The 26,519-nt window shown below is 36.3% G+C and overlaps 1 protein-coding gene across 1 annotated transcript in view; it reads left to right on the top strand.

Moving 5' to 3' along the window:
- Positions 1-26,418, top strand: part of LOC105497276 (N-terminal EF-hand calcium binding protein 1) — a 173,446-nt gene extending 147,028 nt beyond the window's left edge. Inside the window, exons 9-13 of the mRNA XM_011768284.2 lie at positions 3,411-3,464; positions 9,892-10,004; positions 18,876-18,953; positions 20,200-20,291; positions 23,804-26,418. Of these exons, the coding sequence (XP_011766586.2) occupies positions 3,411-3,464; positions 9,892-10,004; positions 18,876-18,953; positions 20,200-20,291; positions 23,804-23,832 (366 nt within the window). The 3' untranslated portion in view covers positions 23,833-26,418. The remainder of the gene's footprint in view (positions 1-3,410; positions 3,465-9,891; positions 10,005-18,875; positions 18,954-20,199; positions 20,292-23,803) is intronic.
- The last annotated feature ends 101 nt before the right edge of the window (positions 26,419-26,519 follow it).

Here is a 26,519-nt window from a genome sequence, read left to right as displayed (position 1 = left end):
CATTTAAAGAATACAAATACCTCCTTTTAACGTTTTGAAATTTTGGACAAAACTATCTTTACTTGGTATCTGAAATTTTTATAGTTATTTTTAAAGGAATGGCCCAAACTTATTTCATACCTTTTTTTCTAACTTTAAATCAAAGTATTGTTACATTTCTTTTTTTCCTAGACTTTTTTCTCCCTCCCTTCCTATAAAAGGGTTTCATTTTGAGGACAGTATCTAAGAGGTTTGCTAAAAGTACATTGTGATGGTTTTCAGCATGGGGCTCCAGCTGTGTGGAGCTCAGTGTGAGCTGTCTTAATGAATGGAGAAGCAGTGCAAGTTCAGTTTTCTTCTACAACTTATTCTATACTGTGCTGATTAGGTTTTTAGAGAAAAACTACCCAATTGCCAAACAGTGGCTGAGTACATGTCATTTCACAGCTGAGTACCTTGTCTCCTGTAGTTGTTAACTTTAGTTTTGATCTTCCCATTAAAAGGAAGTATACCTGCAGTAGAACATATGTTATCTTTTCTCTGCATTCAGTATTTATGATAAATTCTTCCTGCACTGGAACCAAGCCCTATTCCATGCATGTAGGGGAATATAACACTTAGCAATTTCTATAAATAGGTTTCTTCAGGTATTCCTTATATCCATTTCAGCCTCAATGAGAATTTATGGGGATATACTGAGGTTATGTCTCGTGTTTTGCTTGATCCCTGTAGAAAACATCTTTAATGGTTGGGCGCAGTGGCTCATGCCTGTAATCCCAGCACTTTGGGAAGCTGAGGCAAATTGGTCACCTGAGGTCAGGAGTTCAAGACCAGCCTGGCCAACATGGCGAAACCCCATTTCTACTAAAACTACAAAAATTAGCCAGGCGTGGTTGCGTGCGCCTGTAATCCCAGCTACTTCGGAGGCTGAGGCAGGAGAATTGCTTGAACCCAGGGAGTGGAAGCGTCAGTGAGCCGAGATCGTGCCACTTCACTCCAGCCTGAGTCAAAGAGTAAAACTCCGTCTCAAAAAAATAAAATAAAATAAACAAAAGTAAAAACAAAACCAAAAACCCCACCTTTAATGTTAAACAAAATAACAAGGACAACAATAAAAGCTCTTCATTCTTCATTAAGTTTTTAGTGTATCATCAGATCACAGGACATTCTCACTTGAAAGGATGTAATTCAGGATGTCACACTCATACAACTTGTTTTAAGTTTTTCATACCTTAGATCAGGAAAGGTAGAACTGAAAATTGTACCTTAGTTAGTGTCAGGGAAATAGTGGTCAAGGAGATTACTAGGTTACAAGTTTCTATCTGTGGAGTACTTTTTAGTTTTCAATTCACATCTATATACATTACATATAATTTTGCCTTCATGGAAAAGCTATGATTTAGACAGGGCATTTATTCAGCCTTTCATTTATTCAACATTTATTGAGTACCTCCTGTGTGTCAGGTACTATTCCAGCAGTGGAAATACAGCAATGATGAAAAGAATATCCTTGGTCTTTGAAGAGACAGACAAAAAAAGAAAACACACACACACACACACACAACAAATCCATGAAACAAGATAATACCAGATAATGGAAAGTGCTATAAAGAAAAGGTAGAGCAATATAATACAGATAGGGGGTTGAAAACTCCAAATGAGTGGTCTGGAAGGTCTCTCTAATAAGGTGATATTCAAGTTGAGATGTGAAAGACAAGAAGAAGCCAGTTATGTAAAGATTTAGGGGTAGAGAATTTACAGCAAAGAAGGAAAAGTGAATCCCACAGAAGTTAAATACCTTGCTGAAAGTTCCACCACAAAAGAACAGCACAGCTAGAGCAACATAGCTCTATCATTAACAGGCATATATTATTTCAGATAGTCTGGATTTCTACAGTTTTCAATTTACTTCTTATCTATTTGAAGAAGTTATTCTACATAATCCTCATTGGAAACAATGCTAGGAGAGCCATTCACAGAATGAAGTTCTCAGAGATGAAGCACTTGGTTTCACTGGGGACATTAGCAGTATTCATTGGTCATCACAGAAGACATTAAGGTCTTAATTCTCAAAAGAAGATATACAAAGGGCCAACAAACATATGAAAAAAATGCTCAACATCACCAGTGATCAGGGAAATGTAAATCAAAACCACAATGTGATACTACCTTTCTCCTGCAAGAAAGGCCATAATCAAAAAAATAAAAAAAAAAATAGATGCTGGCATGGATATGGTGAACAGGGAACACTTCTACACTGCTGGTGAGAATGTAAACAAGTACAACCACTATGGAAAATAGTGTGGAGACTCCTTAAAGAACTAGAACTAGAACTACCATTTGATCCAGCAATCCCACTACTGGGTATCTACCTGGAGGAAAATAAGTCATTATACAAAAAGGATACTTGCACACACATGTTTATAGCAGCACAATTTTCAATTGCAAAAATGTGGAACCAACCCAAATGCCCATCAATCAATGAGTGGATAAAGAAATTAAGGTGTATATATATGATGGAATACTACTTAGCCATAAAAAGGAATGAATTAGTGGCATTTGTAGCAACCTGGATGGGACTGGAGAATATTATTCCAAGTGAAGTAACTCAGGAATAGACAACCAAACATTCTATGTTCTCACTCATAAGTGGGAGCTAAGCTATGAGGATGCAAAGGCATAAGAATGACACAGTAGACTTTGAGGACTCAGGAGAAAAGGGTGGGAGGGGGATGAGGGATAAAAGACTACAAACTGGGTTCAGTGTATACTGCTCAGGTGATTGGTGCACAAAAATCTCACAAATCACCACTCAAGAACTTACCTGTACAACCAAATACCACCTGTTCCCCAAAAACCTATGGAAATAAAAAACTTTTTTAAAGACTTCAAAATCTTTACAGGAGTTCTTCACTTTTAGCAAATATCAATTGTATTTTCATTTACTCTTTAATTCACTTTCTATTTAATAAAGAAAAATTAACACTAGGGTATAAATGTGTTGTAACAATAGACTAATGTTTATAATGATGTCCCAAGAAATGTAGAAATGTGGTAATACTCATTCATAGCAAAATAAAGCAGACTGTTAGGCTTAGTCATTCTGTTTCTTTTTCTTTTGTTTACCTTCCAATCCTTTCCCTCTCTGTTTTTACGTACCTCTCTCTTCCACTTTGCTCTCTAATGGCATCCAGGAAGTAAATTTAAAGCAAAACTTTGAACACGTCTAAAACAGCTTACAATTGATAAATGAGTACAAAGAGTCTTTATTGGAACAGCTTAGTTTTTAAAAATCTGTATTATTTCATCTTTCAGATAATGAGGTTCTTTTGGTTCAATGTTAGCCACAAGAGAACTATGATTTGAATATATGGCATTTTTTTAAATGATGTAATTTTTTTCTTTTCTGCCATTTCTTCCTCTTATTGAAGGATCTCAAACTTGAACCACTGGAAGAAGAAATTATTGAAGGGAATACTAAATCTGTAAGTATTTTTATCAGGTAAAAATGTTATCAATATGTTCTTTAAAAACATAATTTAATTTCTTCAAAAATTTGTTATCTCAATGAAAAATTGAAAAACTAGTCATATTTCATTTTATATGGTTAAGTCGTGTTGTTTCTACATTATGATTTGTATTAACCTAATACCTACTTCACAGTTTTTGTGAAAGTACCTGGCATGTAATAGGTGCAAAATGAAAATTTTATATGTGTATTAATCAATGAGTTATTGAATAATTGAAGGAATATGACTGGCAGAGAAGGGCAACATTTAAGTTGCATCCTAAACACACTTTGTAAATCCTGCTGTGATGTACACTGGATATACCTGAGCTGAAACCTGGTTCTGTTCATTATTATATTTCCAGCATTCAGCCTAGGGCCAGGCACACTGAAAATGCTCAGAAATAATTTTTCAAAGAATAAATTGATGTTTAGAGAAAAGGGAGCATTTGTATCCCTAGGGATAAGATGTCCATCCAGAGTGGCAGCGCTTTTTGGAAACAGAAGAAAAATGGACAAAGGGATCCTAAAAAGTACATTAAGATGCAACAAAAAGAAGTTAGCAAATAATTAAAAGCAGTACCTACCAAGCTTTATTGTTTACTTTATGTTGAGGCAAACATGCATAGTACATTTTGTTTCAGGAAGTTGGATGTTTACATTTACATTTAGTGAAAATTTGGATTTTAAAATCTTGGGTAACTAGGAGAAAAATCATTTTTTAATACCTTAGATGTATTATATACTTTGTAGAAGTCAAAGGATTGTTCACGCATTTATATGAAACCAAGATAGGAAATAACCTTTCATCTCTGAATTGTGCACAAGCACTGACTACAGATAGAAGAAGGTGAGACCCACCTGTGTGTAAGGCTCCTGCCCATCTGTTCAAACTCATAATCCAAAGGGATTCTTCAGAGGAAACTTTGTGGGAGTCTCAGAAAAGTTTAATCATGGCTGCTACTGTTAGAATCCTATAGTTATGAATACTTTCCCCCGATAACTTAGATCTGTCATTGCATGTCTAGTGCTTTTATCCCTCCAGAGACAGGGATGTAGTCTGTGTTAATTCATCAAGACCCCAACATTTTAAAATGGTAGGCTTTCATGGGAAAGTGACAGGAGTGGGTCTTGAGCGTATATACATACTGAGAATAGCGGGTTTGCACAGTCCCGGAGGCTCAGGAATTGTTAACCTTGTGATCATGCATCTGTTATCTTCTCACAGGTGTGCATTAGAGGAAAAACTATACTCCAGACAAAGGAAAAACAAATATAACTCTTCTAATGTTGTGAGAGATAATTGTCTATTCTTAAATAATTTTCTAATGTGAGATTATTTTCTCTCTATAGCTATGAGGAAGAAAATTTGTCTAAGGATTGTTTGTGAAAGGAGGCAGCTATTCCATTTGCAGGTCCCTGAGCAGCCAAAGCCAAGGCCAATTTTAAAAGATCAACACACACAACATTACTAATTCAGTAGTGCATAGAAGTACTTTAAACAAATAAGACTTAAGAAGGTTGTTCAGCTCTCAATATTGTTTAAAAGCAGGAAAGGATATTCCCTATTTCCAGCCGTATATAGAGATGTAACAATCATGGTCTTTGGGAATATACATATAGTAAAGATTTGAATTGGTTTGTTTTTTCAGAAGTAACAATAAGATATTTGTCATTAAAAGTTGTATTTTTTTATTAATGGTAGTAAGTGCGTTACTATAAATTCCTGTAAAACCTCCTATATTCAGAATGATCAAAAGCATTTTTCACTGTTATTTCATAGCTAGTGCTCTAGTGCTCATAATTCTATCCTACCATGTGTTAAATGATTTATCCTGATGCCGAAAACCAGTTTTAGAGTTCGTTGAGTAGTGAGGTATTTTTCCTTTTCCATTAGTGAATGCATGAGAACTTGGAAAAATAAATTCTACGACAGAAAGCAAAGAATAAATTTGTATTACACTTGGTTTTTGTAATGCTGATCTTTATTGATCCTTTACTATGTGCCAAGTGTTGTACTAAACACACACATAACTCAGTTAATCCTCACAATAGCCAAATAAGGTAGTACTATCCTCAGACTCATTTTATCAATGAAGAAATTAAGGTTTAAAGGAATTTACCTACCATAGCTGAACCCCTGCAGTTCAACCCCAGACCTATGCTCATCACCATGCTCTAACATTTTCAGCCCTAGTGTTTAGTGGATTTCTAGCCTGTAAAGTAGAACTGCTCTTTGCTAGCAAGGTTGTGGATGAATGGATTATTGTTTTATGAGATTCCCTACTGTGAGAGCAGAGCAGATTGTCTAGCAGGCTTGTTTAAGCACACAGCAAAAGTCCTGAACCCTAGCAACTGCCATCTCTAGTTTTCCGGGCAATGAGCCATTACATAATGAGGAGTCCAGGATGTGATTTCTTTTTTTAAGTCCATTTTTTTTTCTCAGCCTAGAGTAAGAGATGTAACACTTATTTAGTACCTGTCATGGAAAGGATCCTTATACACACTATTCTATTTAGTCCTCCCCAAATTTTGTGATATAAGTACCACTATTCTAATTTTACGTATCAGAAGACAAACTGAGAAAGAATTAAGTAACTTGTTAAAGGCCACATAGGAAAAGTGAAGCTAATTCTTTTTACTTTGTATGCCTGCTCTTGAAGGAGAAAGAAGAAAAGAAAAAGAGGACAGGATGGTGGAGACGGATGAAAGAGCACCTAACAATTGTGCAGTGCTGTTGAGTTTCCAGGGTCACCTCAAAGCCTTTCCTGGAATAAATAGTTTATTAAGGGAATTCTAAGATTAGTCAATGGCTAAAAGCAAAAGCATCTTTAATGTGTTTGTTCCACAAATAACTTGATCACCAACTATGTTCCAGGCCTGAAGAGAGGGTCTGGAAATAAAGTGGTGAATATTATAGGCTAGAAAACAAACTAGAAGGAAAGTATACAGAATCTACAATAAAATATGATGAGGATTATTATAGGAAGGTACAGATTTGCAAAGTAAGGGGACACAACTCAATTTAGGAGACCAAGGAATACTTCCAAAATGACATAATATTTAAGATGAAATCATAAAAACTAAATAGAAGTTTTTTAAAAAATAATACTGATATATCTCTTACTACATTGAATGATTCTAACACTGTACTGAAAGAACACTAAAGTGCTAGATAAAAATATTTAAATGTTCCAAATGATTGATAACAAGCATATTATAAAGATGTGCCTATATGGCACTTCTTACCAAAAGAGTACTGAGTAAGATGATCATTTTCCAGATATTTTCTTAATTCAAAGGTTTTTAAAAATCATGATAATTTTAAACATTTGAGCACATTCATGTGCTTTTCAAAAACTCAGATTTTTCTTCAGCACATTGTTGTTGTAATGCACTAAAATAGCTTATCATACAATGAGTCCACAAACCTAGTATCTTTTTCTGCCTCTCTACACTCATATAAAACTGATGGATAACGTCTTGTGAAGTCATTCCATTCTGCCATTCCTAAGGGTTCAGGGGCTATTGTCAAGTAATATAACAGGGACTATCAAAATATAAGTCTTTTTTTACAATGGCTGTTAAGAGTCAGTGAGAGCGTACAAGAAAGGCTATGGTTATCTCTGAAGACATATTTGAAACACAACTGTAAATGTAGTAAATAGAACCAAGTAACCTGAAAAAATAAGTTGTACTTAAAACATGTCTCTGTGTCCCAAGACTAAAAAAGATGACATTTCTTGAAATGTTCCAAGAAATCAAAGGCTGATGCAACATAATCTAATGTCACTGGCAAATACTATCCTATGAACTGAGACTGGCCTTTCATGCTTACACAGCACTATTTAGTCCAAGACATTCCAAATATCCAGCCATACTTTCACTGTAACAAAATTCCTATAAGGTAAACGATATACTACTCCTCCTATAATAGAGAAACAAAAATGTAGCACCATGAAAGAATATTCAGCCATGACGGAGTGCTCTGAGCTAACTATATCTTGGGATCCCACAGTTTAGTAAGCTTTCAGGTTGTGTATTTGACACAAGAGACACATAGATATATTAACAAGATAGTAGGACTCCTGTTCCACCTCTCCCAAACCCCACATCCTACAATTTGTCTCGGCCTAGCCAGAACAGAAAATTTAAGTGTTTTCTTTGGATTTCAGAAAATCTACTTTAAATAACTACTATTTAAAATGCTCCACTTGTCAGAATAGTCATCAAACTATCAAACTTAGGCAGATTATATGGGGCTCTTTAAATGGATTTCTTTGTGTAACTATCTTAGGAAAGGAGGGGAAAAAGATGCCTCTGGTTTGGGTTGCAAAGTTGGACATTACAACCCAATCTAGGAAGCCAAGAGCTCAATTTTTCCAACTCATACATCAATGTACATAAGTGAATGAATCAGTTAGCTATTGCTACATAATAATGCACCCCAAAACTCAGTGGCTTAACACAATAACCACAATTTTGCACGTAGGCAATTTAGGCTGTGTCTTATGGTCTCACATGGGCTCCTTGTATCTGTAGTAAGCTGTATGTTAGCTTCACTGATCTTGGCTGAGTTTCCTCATATGTCTAGGAGCTCAGCTGTGCTCTATTATGTGGCCTTTACTCCTCTAATATAGAGGTTGGCACACTACAGCATACCTCTTGTTTTTGGTCATAAAGTTTTATTGTAACACAGCCACACGCATTGGTTATGTGTGGGCTGTGGCTGCTTTCACATGACAATAACAGAGTTGACTAGCTGCAAAAGGAGCCATGTGGCACAGAAAGCCTAAAATACTTACTACCCATCCATTTACAGAAAATATTTGCTGGCCTCTGCTGTAGCAGGTCTTGTTCACATGGTAATCTCAGAGATCCAAGAGAAAGAGTGGAAATCCACGGGCCTCTTAGGGCCTGAATTTGAAACTGGTTCACTGTCAGTTCTGCCACGTTTATTGGCCAGAGCAAGTTAGAAAGCCAACCCAGATCCAAGGGAAGGGAAAATAGAATCCACGTCTTGATGAGAGGAGCTAAAAAGTCAAATTAGTCAAAGGGCATGAGTTCATGGGGATAATGAAGGATTCTGGTTATTTTTACAATCCATCCCACTTGATCACGTAAAAATTGCCTTTAGACGAAAAGAATTATGATGGAATAGGTGGATATATTTATATATCTCATTAGGAAAGCCCATGAGGTTTCCTAATTATCTGAGTCAGTAATCACAAATGTCCAACCAAGAGGTCCCTGCAAATTTTTGTGAAAATGATATATCCATCATTATTTTAGTGGAAATTAACTCTACTTAGTCATTAATATTAAAACCACGTGCTTTGATTAGTACAACGAAGTAGGAATATTTGTTGAATATACTGAATACCTAACAGTCTCTACAATATCATTGGTATTCAACAAATAGTAGCTATTGACATGAAATGAGAAACCCATTGGAATAGGAAACAGTAGACCAGGGGTTTAATTCTAGCTCTCATGCTACATAGCTGGTATTTTTGTGGAAGTTATTTTTCTCATATTCTAGATCATCCTTACATTGTGTTTTGTTTTTGTTTATGCACTTTTATGATTCATGCCAATCCTTACTTTGATTTGCACTTTTATACTTTCACTACCAATTCTTGAAAAGAACTAATGTTGGTATCTAAAATTCCATAAGAAGAACACAGGCAGATCTTGAGGGAAGCCTTGAAACTACAATTGCTATAATGCTAATAGGATTTGTTACAGGAAACAGTTGCCATCCAATCCAGTGTGATCCATTAAAAACAAGCACATCTGATGCCATTACCTTTTGAACAGGGCCTGTTGTAAGTAGTTAATGTGTTTGACAACCCTGTAATATTTGATGTACCTTTGGAAATGCATAAGTTACTCATTTTTTTGAAATCTGGTTGTTTGTAATGATTGTCACTTATGTCTAGTATCACAAAATATCCAAGAAATTGAAGCTGTGCAATGAACAATAGGACTTCTCTTTAAAAATTGGTAAGTGGTTATAGGGAAGTGATCCCAGCTCTGCCTGCACCATAGAGACACTTAGGGAGGTTTTAAAAATAGCAGTGCCTGGGCCCCACTCCCAGAGATTTTGATATAAATATAATTTTAAAACTTCTCGAGTCATTGAGAATCACTGCTTTTAAAGGGAAACACGTCATTGTAAAGAACACTTTGTTCAGCTTCTGGGACTAGAGGCAAGGAAAATATCTTGCCTAGATTACAGCCTTTATGCAGTTTTATACTTGGAATACTCATGGCCTTCCTTGGTCATATTTTTAGAAGAGAATCATTTGTTTTTGTGAGGAGGAATGGGATGGGCAGTAGGAGTCAGCTGAAATCGGGCTCTGTGACAGCCAACGCAGTGACCCTCACCCCTTCCTTGGCAGCACATCATGCTTGTGCAGCGGCAGATGTCTGTGATAGAAGAAGACCTGGAAGAATTCCAACTTGCTCTGAAACACTACGTGGAGAGTGCTTCCTCCCAAAGTGGATGCTTGCGGTAAGTGCTCCTACTCCTGCACCTTAGACCTTTGGCAGCCCAGGAATGCAGTGAAGGCATTTCTCACTTTAGACAAGGCTGGGGGTCTAGAAGACAGATATTTGAGAATCCTCACATTAAGTTATACAGAGCATTCCACCTGGGTGATGTCATTTGCTGCCTTTAACTGGATGTTTTATCATTAATCTTTAAACCCCGTGTCGTTTGATCATTAGGGGCACCAAGTAAAATGAAATGGAGAGAACAACTTGAATGAAGAGACTGAATTTCAAATAAGTTGAAATTCCCTTTTGCATCCAGGCAGCCCACACTCTGATTTAAAATCATCTCTGGTAGATGAGGCGCCAACTCTAGGACATCTAGCTGTGATTGCTCCCTTGGCAGCATGCCCTGTGGCCTAATGACCATTTCAGCCATTAGGAAATTGCAGGCGTCCCTGAAGTCATGATTTCAGTCCTTGGTCATTAAAAGAAAATGAAGCAGCAGCAGATCTTTTCTTTCCTCTTTCCATGGGTACCACCCAGCTCAGGCTTCGGATATCTCAAGCTACTAAAATATACTATTCCTCATCTTCAGTTTTTTCACTCCAACTGGTTCAATAAACAGTTACTATAATAATTTTCTGGAAACAGTTATCATAGAATTCCCTTAACTGGAACCTACAGTAACTCTCTAATGAGTATCTTATCAAAGGCTAGACGTTTGTCCTGACTCTATATTTAATCCTACTGACAGACCAAGAATCCATATCACTACTATTATTTGTTCTCCCTCATCTAAACACTCTGCCTTGGTGATGCACAGCTAGAATTTCTGATATAATCTGTTTGTTCCCCACTGTGCCTCAGACCTGGCTACTCTTCCTCTCAGAAATGTGCACCCAGCTGCAAGTCTCTGCCAGACCATGCACTGCCTGAAGTTCAGACTCCCGGTCCAAATTCATCTGCTTTTAGAAAACTTCTACAACCAAGTCTAACCCTACCTTATGAGTTTGCTTAAACTAGATTTCATAATGCTCTTCAAATATTGCTTTGGGAAGGTTTTTATGTGTGTATGTGTGTGTATGTGTGTGCATAAACAGATACTTCATGTCTCTGGGTGTTTTGCTTTTCCTCTCAGTGTTTAATTAATTTTATTCATACCCCAGCAGAATATTTCTCTAGCTAAGGAGTCTGGCTCTGGAAATAAACATGGGATTTTACTAGCTTTGTGGTTTTGAGAAAGACCCTCACTGGCTCTAAGCCTGAGTTTCCTCCTCAAGAGCCTCATGAGATGGTTGGGAAGATTGAGACAGTCTGTATGCAGTGCTCAGCACAATGCTTCCCATCCACTGAACATGTGAGCTGAAGTCACTATTGCGTTTACTATTGTTTCCTGGTTGTCTGGGTGACTGACCTCCTCTCTAGAGTATGAGTGCAGTACCTCCTCAGTGCCACTAACAGCTCATCATCTTCCAGTAGTGTCTTTGTAACAAGAACACAGGAAATGCTGTGCTTCCATGATTATTTTTATTATTCTATGTCACACCAGACTTAGAGGGCACAAATAAAAACCCCATTTTCGTCCTTTTTACTTCAGTGACTCAAGACTTGCAAAGATGGGAATATGTGTCGTTTTTAGAGCCCACTCATTTGAAAATAAAATTGAATATTTAAAAATGCAAAGAGGGCTGGGCGCAGTGGCTCACGCCTATAATCCCAGCACTTTGGGAGGCTGAGGCGGGCAGATCATGAAGTCAGGAGTTCAAGACCAGACTGACCATGGTGAAACCCTGTCTCTAGTAAAAATAGAAAAATTAGCTGGACATGGTGGCATGTGCCTCAGGAGGCTGAGGCTGGAGAATTGCTTGAACCCGGGAGGCGGAGGTTACAGTGAGCTGAGATGGTGCTACTGCACCCCAGCCTGGACAACAGAGCGAGACTCCGTTTCAAAAAAAAAGAAAAGAAAAGAAAATACAAAGTGAACCTGTATATACACTCTTCACAGTGTAAACTTCCCAAAATAGAGCTCAGTAAACTCTTTTTAATGAGGATATAGAGAAGATAAAGTCTATTTCAGTGTATTACCATCTCCAGGGATTGATGGCATGTTTTATATTTATAAAAAAGGCACACAAGTTTATTTTTTAGGTTCAGAAACACTACTTTAATGGGTGTTGGGAAAATGACCTCAAGCTACTAGAACAGTCCCAGGGAAAGGGAAACTAGCTGTGGCGGAGTGAGAGAGTAGATAGATTTGTGCTGTCTGCTGCAAATTCTATTCTCTCAATAACCACAATAAATTGCTCCATCAGCTCCTGCTGTGAAGTGGAGGGAAGGAGAGCATCTTTTTCCTGTAAGATAGATTCTCAGCCTCTCTGTTTCCTTTGCAAGACTGGTTTGTTTCATACAGTTCTTTGTTCACTTCTTATTGTTGATTTTTCAGCTAATTTCTTTCTTTTACTGGAATTATCGAAATGTAGACTGTATCAGGTGGAATGAGCATCAGGGAATCACACCCATATGGAATATATATGGCATAGATGTTACTCCAGTGTGCCTGTCTACATGCAATTTTTCAGTTGTACCAGTTAATCAAATTCAATTTTCTACCTGTATCAATTGATAATCAAATGCCACTGATGCCATCAGTCATGCTCCAGTGTGCCCAGCACAATTGCCTAGTGCTTGGCTGAGAAAATAAAGCTCTGTGAATGTCAGAGGTTCTGTTCTCCCATGATGTTTAGCTCAGTCTCACCATGATTAGGCACAAAATACTACCATAAAATAAAATAGATATTATTAAGGACTAAAAAGATTAGACATTTGGCACCTATTTTCTTATTTATTTATTTATTTATTTATTTTTGAGACAGGATCTCGCTCTGTTGCCCAGGCTGGAGTACAGTGGCACAATCATGGCTCACTGCAGCCTCAACTTCTTGGGCTCAAGCGACCCTTCCACCTCAGCTACCAGAGTAGCTGGGGCCACAGGCACGCGCCACCATGCCTGCCTACTTTTAAAAAATTTTGTACAGATGGAATTTTGCCATGTTGCCCTGGCTGCTTTTGAACCCCCAGGCTCAAGCGATCCTCTTGCCTTGGCCTCCAAAAGTGCGGGATTACAGGCTTGAGCCACTATGCCTGTCCTCTTATCTTCACAGCAATAATCAAGAGGCACATATTACATCCAGCTTAGAAGGAATAGTCTCAGATGGGTTAAAAAAAAAACTTATTAAAATTTGTCTGACACTAAAACCAGTGTTTAATCCTTCTTGTCAATATTTGGTCATCCTTAGAGTTTCCTGGATTTTCTGTGGTTAACCAGGGGTAGAATAGACAAGTCCTCTCCTGTTCCAATTACAACAAGGTCTTGCTTTCTTAAATTCAGGCCACTGAATTAGAGGTTTTGCCCTATAAGTTTTTGATTAGGAGACTCCTAAATATGGGGAGTGACAGAGGTTTTGTTTTAGTAGTCAAAAGAGTTTTTAAAAAGTTAAGTTGGTGAAAAACTCAAGCAGATTATGTGGACTCATGTTTATAACATACACACACACATTGTTTGATACAACACATACACACGCTATTCTTCACTTATTTTGTAATCATGAAGGCTCATTAATCCGTTTTTGTCATAGGGAGGTACCAATTGAATATAAGTGGTATACATGGTATGTTCTCAGAACCATTCTTGACACCAGAGAACAAGAGAATAGTTTGCTTTCAAGGATCTTAGACTCCAGTTGGGAAAATAGGATGCTCATTTATGAGGGTAGGTAGAGCACAATTAAAATCATGTTCATGGTCTAAAATTTCATAGTCATTAAATAGAACAAAATGATTTCTAAAGTCACTCAGTTACGAAATTCGAGAATTTGAATGTATTCAAAACTCCATGTCAAGGGCCTAAGGAATATGAATGTAGGATTACATTGTAAGAATCAACCCTGAGGCATCCTTAAGGAATAATGGTGGCACATTGAATCATTAATCATTTATCAGTATTTATTTATTTTTGAGACAGTGTCTCACACTGTTGCCCAGGCTGAAGTGCAGTGGTGCAATCTAGGCTCACTGCAGCTTCAAACTCCCAGGCTCAAGTGATCCTCTCACCAGAGCCTCCCAAGTAGCTGGGAGTACAGGTGCATGCCACTATGCCTGGCTAATTTTTTCTTTTTTGAGATGGAGACTTGCTCTGTTGCCCAGACTGGAGTGAAGTGGCATAATCTTGGTTCACTGCAACCTCCACCTCCCAGGTTCAAGCAGTTCTCCTGCCTCAGCCTCCCAAGTAGCTGGGACTACAGGCACGTGCTGCCACACCCAGCCATTTTTTCGTGTTTTAGTAGAGACGGAGTTTCACCCTGTTGCCCAAGCTGGTCGCGAACTCCTGACTTCATGATCCGCCCGCCTCAGTCTCCCAAAGTGCTGGAATTACAGGTGTGAGCCACTATGCCGGGCCATTTTTGTATTGCTTATAGAGACAGGGTTTCATCATGTTGCCCTGGCTGGTCTTGAACTCCTGAACTCAAGCGATCTGCCCACCTCGGACTCCCAAAGTATTGGGATAACAGAAGTGAGCCACCATGCCCAGCCTCATTAATCAGTAATTATATAGATGAAATAAATTGGTGACCCACAGCTTGGTATGGAGAAATGTGAGGACTGGCCCTCTTGCCATGTCTTTTCTTCATTGGTTAGGCCTTGCTTGTGATTTAAGGTAGGACATGCACATGGGGAAGGAAGAAGCCAAGAGGGAGAGTCCGGACCATTATGGGGAGTTTCCTCATTTAAAATCTTTAATCTCACCTGTTCCTAAGCCACATCCATTTCCCCTAGAAGCCATTTCACTGACACATTTTCCAGCATCCAGGAATATTCAAGATCTCCCAAAGCTCAAGGTTGAAGCTTTTAGGGCCTGCATCCAAAGACAGCTTAGCCAAAGAACTCTTGCTTTAGCCAATGAGTGTTAAGTGTCACAGGAAGTATGAAGATTTTAAGGAGAACGACACAGGTTGTTTCGGGGGAGTAGAATCACACAAGTAACAAATCACACGTGTGTTGTTGTGCAGTTTTACATTTACAAATAATTGAAAGCTAATCATTCAAGCCCTAAGCCTTTAACAATTGCTGACAAATCTTTCTAAAAATTATTTCGCAATTGGACTTTTCTTGCTGTCTCACTGTGATCATTGTGTGTCATTATCTATATGGTATAGTCTCAAATATCAATGTCCTTAAATATCATTGCCCCATATTGGTCTTTTTGGCCCTTAACTGAAAGTACCCATTCTGTAAAGCAATTCTGGTTAGCACTTTCACCCATGTGCCTTTGAGACAGAATCTGCACTTTCATCACTGCATCTGCTTCTTGTCAGTCACCTTTATTAGGTTTCCTAACTCTTTGTCAGAATGCAGGTTTTGAAGGCAAAAATGCCTAAGTTTAAAGTCTGGTTTACTCACTAGCAGCTGTGACGACCATGGACAAGACATTTCATCTCTCCATTCCTCAGTTTCCTTATCTGTAAACAATGGAGAATTAAATACACGAAGACAACACCACCTTCCGGTATCAAATAAGAATGCTTGCAACTGCAATCTAGAGTAAGCACAGTAACAGTCACTTATATTATAAGTACATTTATTATTCTCAAAAGGAATACTGGAGGTAAAAATCTCAAGGTTCTTATACAGCTTAATGTTGTCATCAAAGATCCCAGATCTGTCTTTCAGATGTGCCTTCTGGCTCTTCACCAGATGGCCTACAGTGAGGAAGAAAAAGGGAGAAATACCAACAAGCTCTCCTCTCATGTCTGATCCTGAAGACGCAAATGTTTTCCCAGAGTCTCTGCTTCCTAGCGTACTTCCCCTTGCATCTCACTGGCCAGAATTCAAGTCGCATGGTCATTGTTGGCCACTGGAAAGGTTAGGAAACCAAGTGTCCAGCAGAGAGGAGTAAGGTTATCAGGATATTCTCAGTCCAACACTGATTAGTACATTGCGTGTATTGCAAACTGAACAGTGGCAGAGTATGTTAGTAAGAGGAGAGTAATATTTGGGGAGGCAATGGACAGTGTAGCCACATGACTCCCAAAGTATCTGTGAAGGTTAAATGGCTTATCCATGGAAAATGCTTAAATTAGAGCCTGGAACAGAGCAATACATGTAGAAATCATCACCACCACCACTATTAATACTTATATTATTAGCTTGCTGCTTCTCATTGCTTTGATATGTACATTTTCCCTCCATTTCTTTTCTGGTTTTCCTCCCACCCCATTCCTTTTGTTTCTGTCATGCTTCTTAGCTTTGATACCATTAAGGCTTAGCTTTCATAGCTAGTCACCGAATGAAAGCGATACTTTCCTTTTAGCTATTGGGCTAACAACACACACACATACACACACACACACATACACACACACACACACACACACACACACACACACACACAAAGCCAAGTACTGAGTTAAGAATTCTACATGTAACTTTTTTTTCTTTATTTTCAGACAGAGTCTCGCTCTGTCGCCCAGGCTGGAGACAGTGGCTTGATCTTGGCTCACTGCAACCTTCACCTCCCAGGTTCAAGCGATTCTCCTGCCTCAGCCTCCCGAGTAGCTAAGATTGCAGGCATGTGCCACTGTGCTCAGCTAATTTTTGTAGTTTTAGTAGAGACAGGGTTTCACCATGTTGGCCAGGCTGATCTTGAACTCCTGACCTCAAGTGATCCACCCACCCTGGCCTCCCAAAGTGCTGGGATTACAGGTGTGAGTCACTGTGCCCGGCCTTACATGTAACACTTTAATTCTCATAGTATTGTTATCACTATTATACAGATAAGGAAACCAATGTTGAGTATTGGGATCAAGGTGGCACAGCTAATAAATGGTGGATGGTGGAAGGTCTGTTGGGCTATACTTTAAATCACTGCCATTTCATACTCCTTTTTACTCCTTCAAAAACTTTAGCATTATGCTAAAATTTTATGAATTTCTTATCTTACGGTCTTATGGCTAGTCTGGAAAGTGAAATGTTCAAATAGCCGGATAAGTGGGCTTTTAATGTAATAAGTATACAAATGAATCAGTTTTCAGGAAGCAGTTGATGAAGAGCTTGAAATACAAGGCTGAGTATTTTAAACTTTATCCTAAAGAAAATAGAGATGGATTGCAATTTGTCCAGTGTACTGCTGAAGGTTACGCTTGGGGATTACATCCCTTTGAGACTATGATGAAAGCTATAGATTCTCTTCCTAGAAAAACATATATATGCATATTAATTTGCAGATCATTTCTGGGATTTTAGTGAACCCCCAAAGAGCACATTCATGAACTCCTGGGATTAGAAAATCACAAATTCCACCTTCTATTCAATTCTTATGATTCCAGAGTAAACCTTTCTCCAGAAAATCTGAAGTTGAGCTAAAAACAATATTTGCTGCATCATACCTTAATGAACCAAACTAAATAAACTGAAAAAAACACAAGCAGAACTAAAGAAAAAAAATTAAAATTTCTGTGTGTAGTTACTGCCACCTGCTGGTCACACTTAGGTAATTCCTAAATCTACATTAATCAACTATTTTACTGCTGTTATTTGTTCTCTTACTGGTAAGTTTACTAGTAAATTCTTTGTTAACCCAAAAGCCTTATTGTTTTTATAACTCCCCGTTTTGCTTTCTAATATGAATATATTGTGAACCATCAGGCTGAACAGTCTGTACTTTTGTAATTCAGTTTTTAAAGTTATCTTTATTTTTGTCTCCCACTCTTTAAGTTTATGAATCTCTCTATTCTTTTGTTTCAAAATTAATTTGGGTCTTCATCATTTCTCACCTATGCTATTTCACTATCTTTCCAGCTGTTTTTTCTACTTTACAATACCCTTCATACAATACCCACTGGGCCATCGGAAGGATCTTTTAATACATAGCTATAGCCACGTCACTCTCCCTGCTTTATATCCTTCGGTGGCTCCTCATTGCTACAGAATCAAATTTGCAGTCACCTCAACCTATGTTTTCAGCCAGCCTACTTTCTTCACTCCTTCAAAACATATTATGTAGACTTTTTCCTCCTTTGGGCTAGCCAAAGGACTGGAAGGAATAAATTTGTCTCACCCAAATTGGAAAAGAAATTTAAAAGGAAAACAAATTGGAAAAGAAATTTAAAAGGAAAACAAAAAACCCTTGCAATTATGGCCAGAATGTGGACTCTTAAACTTCATCCAGAGACAGTGTTGAGCAGTGTGTGTGTGCGTGTGTGTGCACGCGCGCGCGTCAGAGGGAGAGACGGTTTGAGAGACAGGGAGAAAGGGAAAAAAGAGAAAGGGGAAGAGAGCCATTAGGTATTGGCGAACTAGGAGTCAGTTGTATAACAGTAGTGTGGTCCAAGTGACTCAAATGGCATAGAGCAGGACCCACACAAAAACTGTCAATACAGGAATGTTGTAAGGCTAAGAATTTGGCAGAGGTACAGTGGTTGATAGGGCCAATCCTAACAGCTACATTTGAGGGCAAAGGCAGGTAGCATGCACTCACATTTTTCTGGGCCTAGCACAACAGATGCTCAATAAACCTTTTTGAATGAATGAATACAATTTTGCAAAAGTTACATTCGTGATGTCTGCAATATATTGAGACTGTTTTCATGATGCAAAACCAGAAAACTAAAAAATCAAAACAAAACAAAAAACAAAAACAAAAAAAACACTTATGCCAAACAGACATATTGAACAAATAAATTCTTGACAAATCTGTTTGATTTTCATGCAGGCACCTTAGATTGTTTCCTCTATTAATGGATAAGATTGTTTCATACTACATATAGATATTAGAAAAGTTAGCTTGTATCTTTAATTCCCAGTAGCTAATTATGCCTTTTATTTTCCATTTCAGTATTTCTATACAGAAGCTTTCAAATGAATCTCGCTACATAATCTATGAGTTCTGGGAAAATAGTAGTGTATGGAATAGGTAAGTTGTGAGCAAGCCTGATTTTATGTGAAGCCAGGAAGGTGGCAATATGTATGCATGATGTAATTTTAGGATTTGTAGGAAAGCTCCGTTCTCTTTTACCTTACCTTAAAACCTGTCCCATTTGCCCATTACCCTGAATTCTATGCACTTTAAAAAATGTATTTAATGGCTTAGAAACCACTTGTCTTGAAGTACAAATACTTTTGATAATGATCCCACTTTGAGTCTTACCATTTTACTGATGTTTTCAGATAAAAAGATATAAATGGGGGTATGTGTGTCTAAAGCTGGTGAGGGTAGTGGTGGGGGTAGAGACAAAGGATGGACAAAAATGAGGTGGAAAAAAGAGCTTTACCTAATTTTTCATAGGATAGTTTGTGCAGCTATTTTATTTTATAACAAAACTACATACAATTTTTAGAGTCATTGCAGCCCAACACCTTCTAAATGTCTTTAAAGACTAAAAATAAACTGGAAATTCAAGACGTTGATTGTCAAAAATTCAAAACAAATCAACTTCTTTAAAACTAAAATAATTACTAATAGAAAACAAACATATAATTTTAAAATGGAATGAAAGAAATGTTTGCTCTTCTGAGAGTATATAACAATTCCTGACTACAGAGAATATAGCTCTCTAAATAAGTCCATGTTTAGGGTGTTAAATATGGCGATGGAAGTAATAGAATACCTGGAAATTCAGTTGATCCATATTTCACCTAAAAGTTTTATTTTTGTGGCAATTTTGAAGGCACTTTGTGCTAAAAGGAAGGCAAAATGATAGCAACAGTATTTCAGCCATAGAAGGAAACAAGGTAACTTACTCAACTCTGTGCTTCCAGGCCAACACTTTCAGATAGTCTTTCAGATTTATTTTTATTATCTAGAAATGTAAAATATACGGTCTGTCTTATTATCTATTCTGTTTTTTAAACTCTCCAACAGCTATAATATTCTTTTCTATTTAAATTTGCTGCAGTAAAGTCTACTTCCTATTTTATCCTCTAAAAAAGTAATGTTCTCCTGGTTTAAAACCTTTTTAAAAAAGTTTCTGATAACAATTATTAAATTACTCCTGAGTCATTTTTGAAAGCTGAACAACCACTAAAAGAAGCTTGTATCCAGGAGCTTACTTAATCCACATCATCCTGAACTTTGCCATCTTGATCAAATTTGATCTCTGCTGTACTCGGGAAGATTGTAAATAAAAATGCACAGCCTTAACCTGTAATTATTTACACAGCCACCTTCAGACAAATTATAGCAAGACATTCCAAAGAAGTAATGTGGATTTCTTGGAAACTCCAGAACTCACATCTACAATGCTAGTTCCTGGTAATTATCCTGGGTTTACAATGCTTCTATATCCTTTTGTATTTTTTGTTTCTTAAAAGACAGTATGCTCTTCCCTTCTATATTTTATCAATGGTATTCTCTTATTTATTTCTTTATATATCTTATGGTTTGAGAGTGGGGGGGAAGAAATAAAAGATCTATATATTTGTTCTATTTTGTCCTTAGTGAACCCTATTTGTATTCCCAGCTATAATGAACCTACTATTAGTCATTTGCTAATCATATTAACAAACTTGAAGTACTACCAAATCATGATATTTCAAAAAATTATTCAAATATTTTACCATATTGTAATTTAATGTATTGGACACAATTTGTTCATCTACCCATCCAATTACTGATTAAACATATATTTACTGAGTATTAATATGTGCTAGGCACCAGGGTGTTTAGCCTATTTACTGGTACTGATTAAGCTCCATTTCTGAACAAGCATTGTGTTGGGAGCTACAGAGGGTACAAACTAAAAGCAAAATCCCTACCCATAAATTAGCCAGGCATGGTGGTGCATACCTGTAATCCCAGCTACTTGGGAGGCTGATGCAAGAGAATCACTTGAACCTGGTAGGCTCACGCCTGTAATCCCAGCACTTTGTGAGGCTGAGGTGGACAGATTACAAGGCCAGGAGCTCGAAACCAGCCTGACCAACACGGTGAAACCCCACCTCAACTAAAAATACAAAAAGTAGCTGGGCATGGTGGGGCATGCCTGTAATCCTAGCTACTCAGGAGGCTGAGGCAGGATAATTGCTTGAAGCCAGGAGGCGGAGGGTTGCAGTGAGCCAAGGCACTTCACTCCAGACTGGGTGACAGAGCGAGACTCCATCTCAAAAAACAATAATAGTAAAATAAAATAAAATAAAATAGGGGGAAAATCTTAGAATGCAACTTCTGTAAATATGACTGCTGCAGGCTTTGTACACAGAATGCAGGAAAGTGAGATCCACATTTTATTTATCTTCACATTCCCTACCCTATTACAGTATTACTATAGGACCGTATGTGGCAAAAAGAAATTATTTCCTAGATGAAAGAATGAATAGGACTTTGGCATCATCATAAATATATTGGTCTTCAGTCAAAATTTCCATGAAGTCCTGACACGTAATTTTTGTGTCGCCATCACACCCATTTCCGTTTCTCCCAAACCAATGTGGAAAGAAAGGAACAAAGCTTGTTCTTATTGGTGCCTTGAGTCTTTCCAGGACAGAAACACCTGAACAAAAATAGAATAGGAAAAGAGGACAGAATAGGAGGCTACTGAGTTATCAGTAAGGGGAAAAATGCTATAGCAAGAATTGAAAATGTGGAATAATCTGATAGTTTTCTGACCCAATGCTATCATTATCTTGAATTATTTTCTATACACTACTAGTGTCATTGGCACATGCATTATATTACTCTTTCTCTCTCAGAGCATTTCCTAATTTAGAAAGAAAAACTGACTACAGATAAAACTGGATCAATTCTTGTTCTGTGAATCCAGCCAGGTTCAACACAATTTAATGCCTTTTAATTGCTGCCCTATTTTGTATTAATCTCATATTACATTTAATTTCAACAATGATTACTGGAATTTCGTAGAACAAGAGGAAAAGGTAGGCATGATTTCTGACACAATTTTAAAACCTACAACATTTTAACATTTATTGGGACATCCTACCCTATTTTAAAGTTTTATCACTGTGACAGCAGGCCTATTCCAGTAAGTTGAAGTTAGCATATAAATATTATTTGTGGGTTTTAATGGCCATATAACTTATAATACTATTTTTAAAAACCAGTTTTGTGCATTTTGTGTTATAATGGTTATGAAGATTAAAAAATAATAATAATTAGCTGGGTGCTGTGGCTCATGCCTGTAATCCCAGCACTTTGGGAGGTGAAGGTGGACAGATCACCAGAGGACAGGAGATCGAGACTAGTGGCCAATATGGTGAAATCCTGCCTCTACTAAAAAATACAAAAAATTAGCCAGGCGTGGTGGTGCATACCTGTAATCCCAGCTACTTGGGAGGCTTAATCAGGAGAATCACTTGAACCTGGGAGGCAAAATTTGCAGTGAACTGAGTTCGTGCCAGTGCACTCCGGCCTGGGTGACAGAGCAAGACTCTGTCTCAAAATAAATAAATAATTAAAAATGTATTAGCTGCACATATTTATACCTAAAATTAAAATCTGAAAGAAAAAAGGCAGATATTACATTTAAAAACGCAGTATGAGTAGGTTTGTATTTCTAATTTAACTTACAAATTATGATTTCTGGTAAGATTGCTTTTTATGGTTAAGACTACTAAGTGGTTTACCTAAGATACATCTAAAGAAATTAAGCAACTAAGACAGACTGCATCCAGATATGAAAATATACACTATAATACATTCCAATGACCTCTCAAATATAAAATCCTTCAAATGAAGCATACTGGAATATGGCAGCCCAGATCCATTAGCCATCATAAACCACCCAGACAAAAACAGTATATCAACTTGGTCTGTGGAGCAGAATGTCCCTTGGCAATAAGAGAAAAGCCTATGGCTATGAGAAAACAGGATACAAAAAAAAGATCCTATTTCCAGCAAATTACTTGAAAAGCTTTGAAAGCAAATTTCAATCCCTTCCATTTATGTGTTTCTCACAGCGTTCCACCAATCATACATCTTTGCCATTGGTTTGTTTTCGGGATATCTATATTCACTGGGATAAACATTTATAATTTTAACATACAGATATACTAAAATATTATTTATAACCTATCTACTTGCTTATACCCAATATTTATGAGATCCTATATGTATAAATATATGGTATTTATAAATATCACATATGTATAAATATATGTATAATTACACATGTATTTATATGTATATTATACATATGATACATATTTATAAATACATATATGTATATTATATATGTGTACATATATGTATATTGTTATAGATGTACATATCACATATTATATGTATATATTATAGTATATGTATATACATATGTATACATATATGTATGTATATGTATATTTATGTATATACATACAATATAATATATAAATACATGTGCATATATGTATACTATACGTATAAATACATGGTATTTCTACATATAGGATTTCATACTGGGTATATAAATACCATATATATATATATATATATATATGGCCTAACTACTGCCAGTGTTGGGCAGATTCTAATAAGAACAATAGCATGATTTTAGCTTCACGGCATTTATAATTTTGCTGCCAAAACAAGTTCTATTCACCTAGAACAAAAAATTTTAGACTGCAACAAAGTGCCAAAAGATATGGTACAAATAAGTGCATAAGAAGAGTTCAATCTTGCCTCAAACAGTCAGGAAATGGTGACTAGAAAGATAAGTTATTATGCAGACTAAAGGTAAGGGGAATGGTCTCTTTAGATATAATTTGCACCTTGAACGTTCTTTGCCCTGTAAGTTATTTTCATTATTTTAGAAAATGTTTTTCTCTTTTCAGCTTCATGGTGGATCCTGAACAACAACTAGATGTTCCTAGACATTTTCCTTATGGTTCCAAGTGCAAAACAGGTGTTCTTATCTAAAATGTCAATTAGAAAATTATCTGTGGTTGTTAATCTACTGTATATTTTTGTTTGGTATATTTACTAAGTGCACTCTTTTAAAACTTATTCTATAATTTTATGATTCATGTGAATTTTAGCTCAATTTTCAAAGTTCACTAATATTCTCAGTATTTAATGCTAAATGCTTTGCTACACTGTAACTAACCTAAAACCTTTTAGTGACAAATTCCTAATATGTGGAAAAAAGCATACACATAAAGGAATAATATTGTGAAAATGAATTTGTTATGATAAAGAAAAAATAAAGTGGAAACTTTTAGAGTATTACTTCATAGGGCAGATTTTGTAAACTGTCGTATACTGTAAAGGGTTAAATCAGCGTTTTGTGATTTTTAACAGATTTTCTGTGAGTGAAGTTTATTCTTCCAACAATGTCTACTCCATACCCAACCCAACTCACAGCCCTATGACTATTATCTTTGCATTAGTTAAAAAGTTAGTATATAGGCATCAAACAACCTTGGCTGTAACCTATAGACTCTCTATCCATGTATCAGGTTATAGACTGGTTTTTCAAAAGTGAACAATTCTGTGATAAGTTAGAGTACCATTTAGTAATACAGCAACATTGTGTCATTTATTAGCATCATAATTCCTTGTTATGTAAGTTAAATATATCAAGAAAGAAGAGACTATTGCTTTGGGAAAATGTGGTTCAAGTTTTACAGCATATAGTTTTGCTATGTGACAGACAGCTAACTTTTCTTATGAAAAATACATATTTGCATGTAAACAATGATTTGAAAATACTTGAAAAATAAACTTTTAACCCAAATGAATAAATAAGAAATATAAAACAAGCACAAAACCTTACGGAAGTCATAAAATAGTAGGGAAGAGACTAGACAGAAGACATCTGTTTTCCAATTTCAACACTAGAATGACTAAAACTATCTACCTATAGAACTATCTATAGATAGTATACTATCTATACTCTGCTCAACAAGCTCAGAAATTAAATATTTTTAATAATAAAAATCTGTCCTGGTTATAAACCCTGCTGATGAAAATACAATACATATAAAAATGTATAGCCATGTTATTTTCTAGTATAAATTCCTTTGAAACTATAAGTCTTTGGGGAAAAATATAAGGTAAAATTTTCCAGTTTTTCCCCCTTTGAAAAACTCAGGAAAAAAGGAAGATTGAACTAATAAAATTTTATTTCTTAAATATAAATTTGACCTAAAATATTTTCTCAAACTAATTCATGAAACAGCAACTTTTACCAATACCTTTGTATACTCTTAGTTCTCATCCAATATAAATAAAATTTTAAAATCCTTTCATAGTTCTATTAGAAATAAGTAGTAAATTTTGATATATTACACATATACACGTGTGTGTGTGTGTGTGTGTTTGTGTGTGTTTGTGTGTGTGTTTGTGTGCCTCTGGTCAACTCTAAGGATGACAGACACTGTGTAACAACACCTGGGTCAACTCTTTTAATTTATATACAAAGCAAAGAACAACATTAATGGAGATATACAATGATTATTCAAACAAGCTATACATATGTACAAAGGCAAATAGACACATAACAAAACAGTCTCTGCAGACTGATTGTATATAGTAAGAAAAGATCAAAAGACTTTAAAACCTAAAGGACTTTTGACATACAAACTCTTCTTGAGGAATGTTTGTTTTAAGTGGTTTCAAAAATACAAATTATAGCCAATCAAAACATTGCTTTGGTTGGTCCATTTAAGTATCCAATTCAAAAAGCGTATCAAATCTTTGGGGTACTAGGCAGTTTCCAAAGTAGCATGGTAGTATTACTTGTTAAAAGGGTTCTGTTTTCAGTAACAGTACTGAATGGAAAGGGTCTGCAGATTCCAAATTGGAATAAGGTCTATCATATTCTGAAACAAGAATTAAAATGACTTGAGAATGGGCAAATAATAAAGCAAACCAATTAATTATATGGTCATTCTGACCCCAGCTCTTATACAAATTATACATATATTTTGTGTATGTTTGTGAGAGTTGTATGTATGTGAACTGTGTGCATGTGTATTCACATACAAGTATATACTGAAACCTATAGTGGAAAAGGAAAGTAGGGCCAAAAAAAAAAAAAAAAAAGAAAAAGAATAAAGAAAAAACTGAGACCTAAGTATAAATATCTCATTTTAAAGTAAACAATAAGTTTATAGTTAACAAAGATTTTTTTTTCTATTTGAAAACCCATTTTCCTAAAGAACAAAGTAGTAAAAAAAAAAAAAAAAAAAAAAAAAAAGAGAGGTCACCAAAAGACCAGGATAGGAAACATAACATGGAATACAAGCTTGAATCTGGGAAACAAGCTCAAAAATCAGCGGGGAAAAAAAAAAGTACTGGTTTTAGAAGTTCAAAATTCAGTGAAACAAACTTTTTGCCAATAGACCTAGGGATATGAGAAATAGAATTAGGGAGAGTTTACACTTACCTATATATCAGCAGATTTTTCTGGAAGAAATCCTTTTTTTTTTTTTTTTTTTTTTAACAACAGTAACATCCAGAGTGACAAATTGCAGGAGATTTAATGTATAAAATTTCTAGGAATTAAAAGCTTAAACTCAAATATTCTTCATCCATATATGTTATAAG

This window comes from Macaca nemestrina, chromosome 8 (genome assembly GCF_043159975.1).
Source record: "Macaca nemestrina isolate mMacNem1 chromosome 8, mMacNem.hap1, whole genome shotgun sequence".
In the NCBI taxonomy this organism is placed as follows: domain Eukaryota; kingdom Metazoa; phylum Chordata; class Mammalia; order Primates; family Cercopithecidae; genus Macaca; species Macaca nemestrina.
The sequence above is the reverse complement of the archived record's forward strand: the minus strand, read 5'-3'. Positions and strand labels throughout refer to the sequence as shown.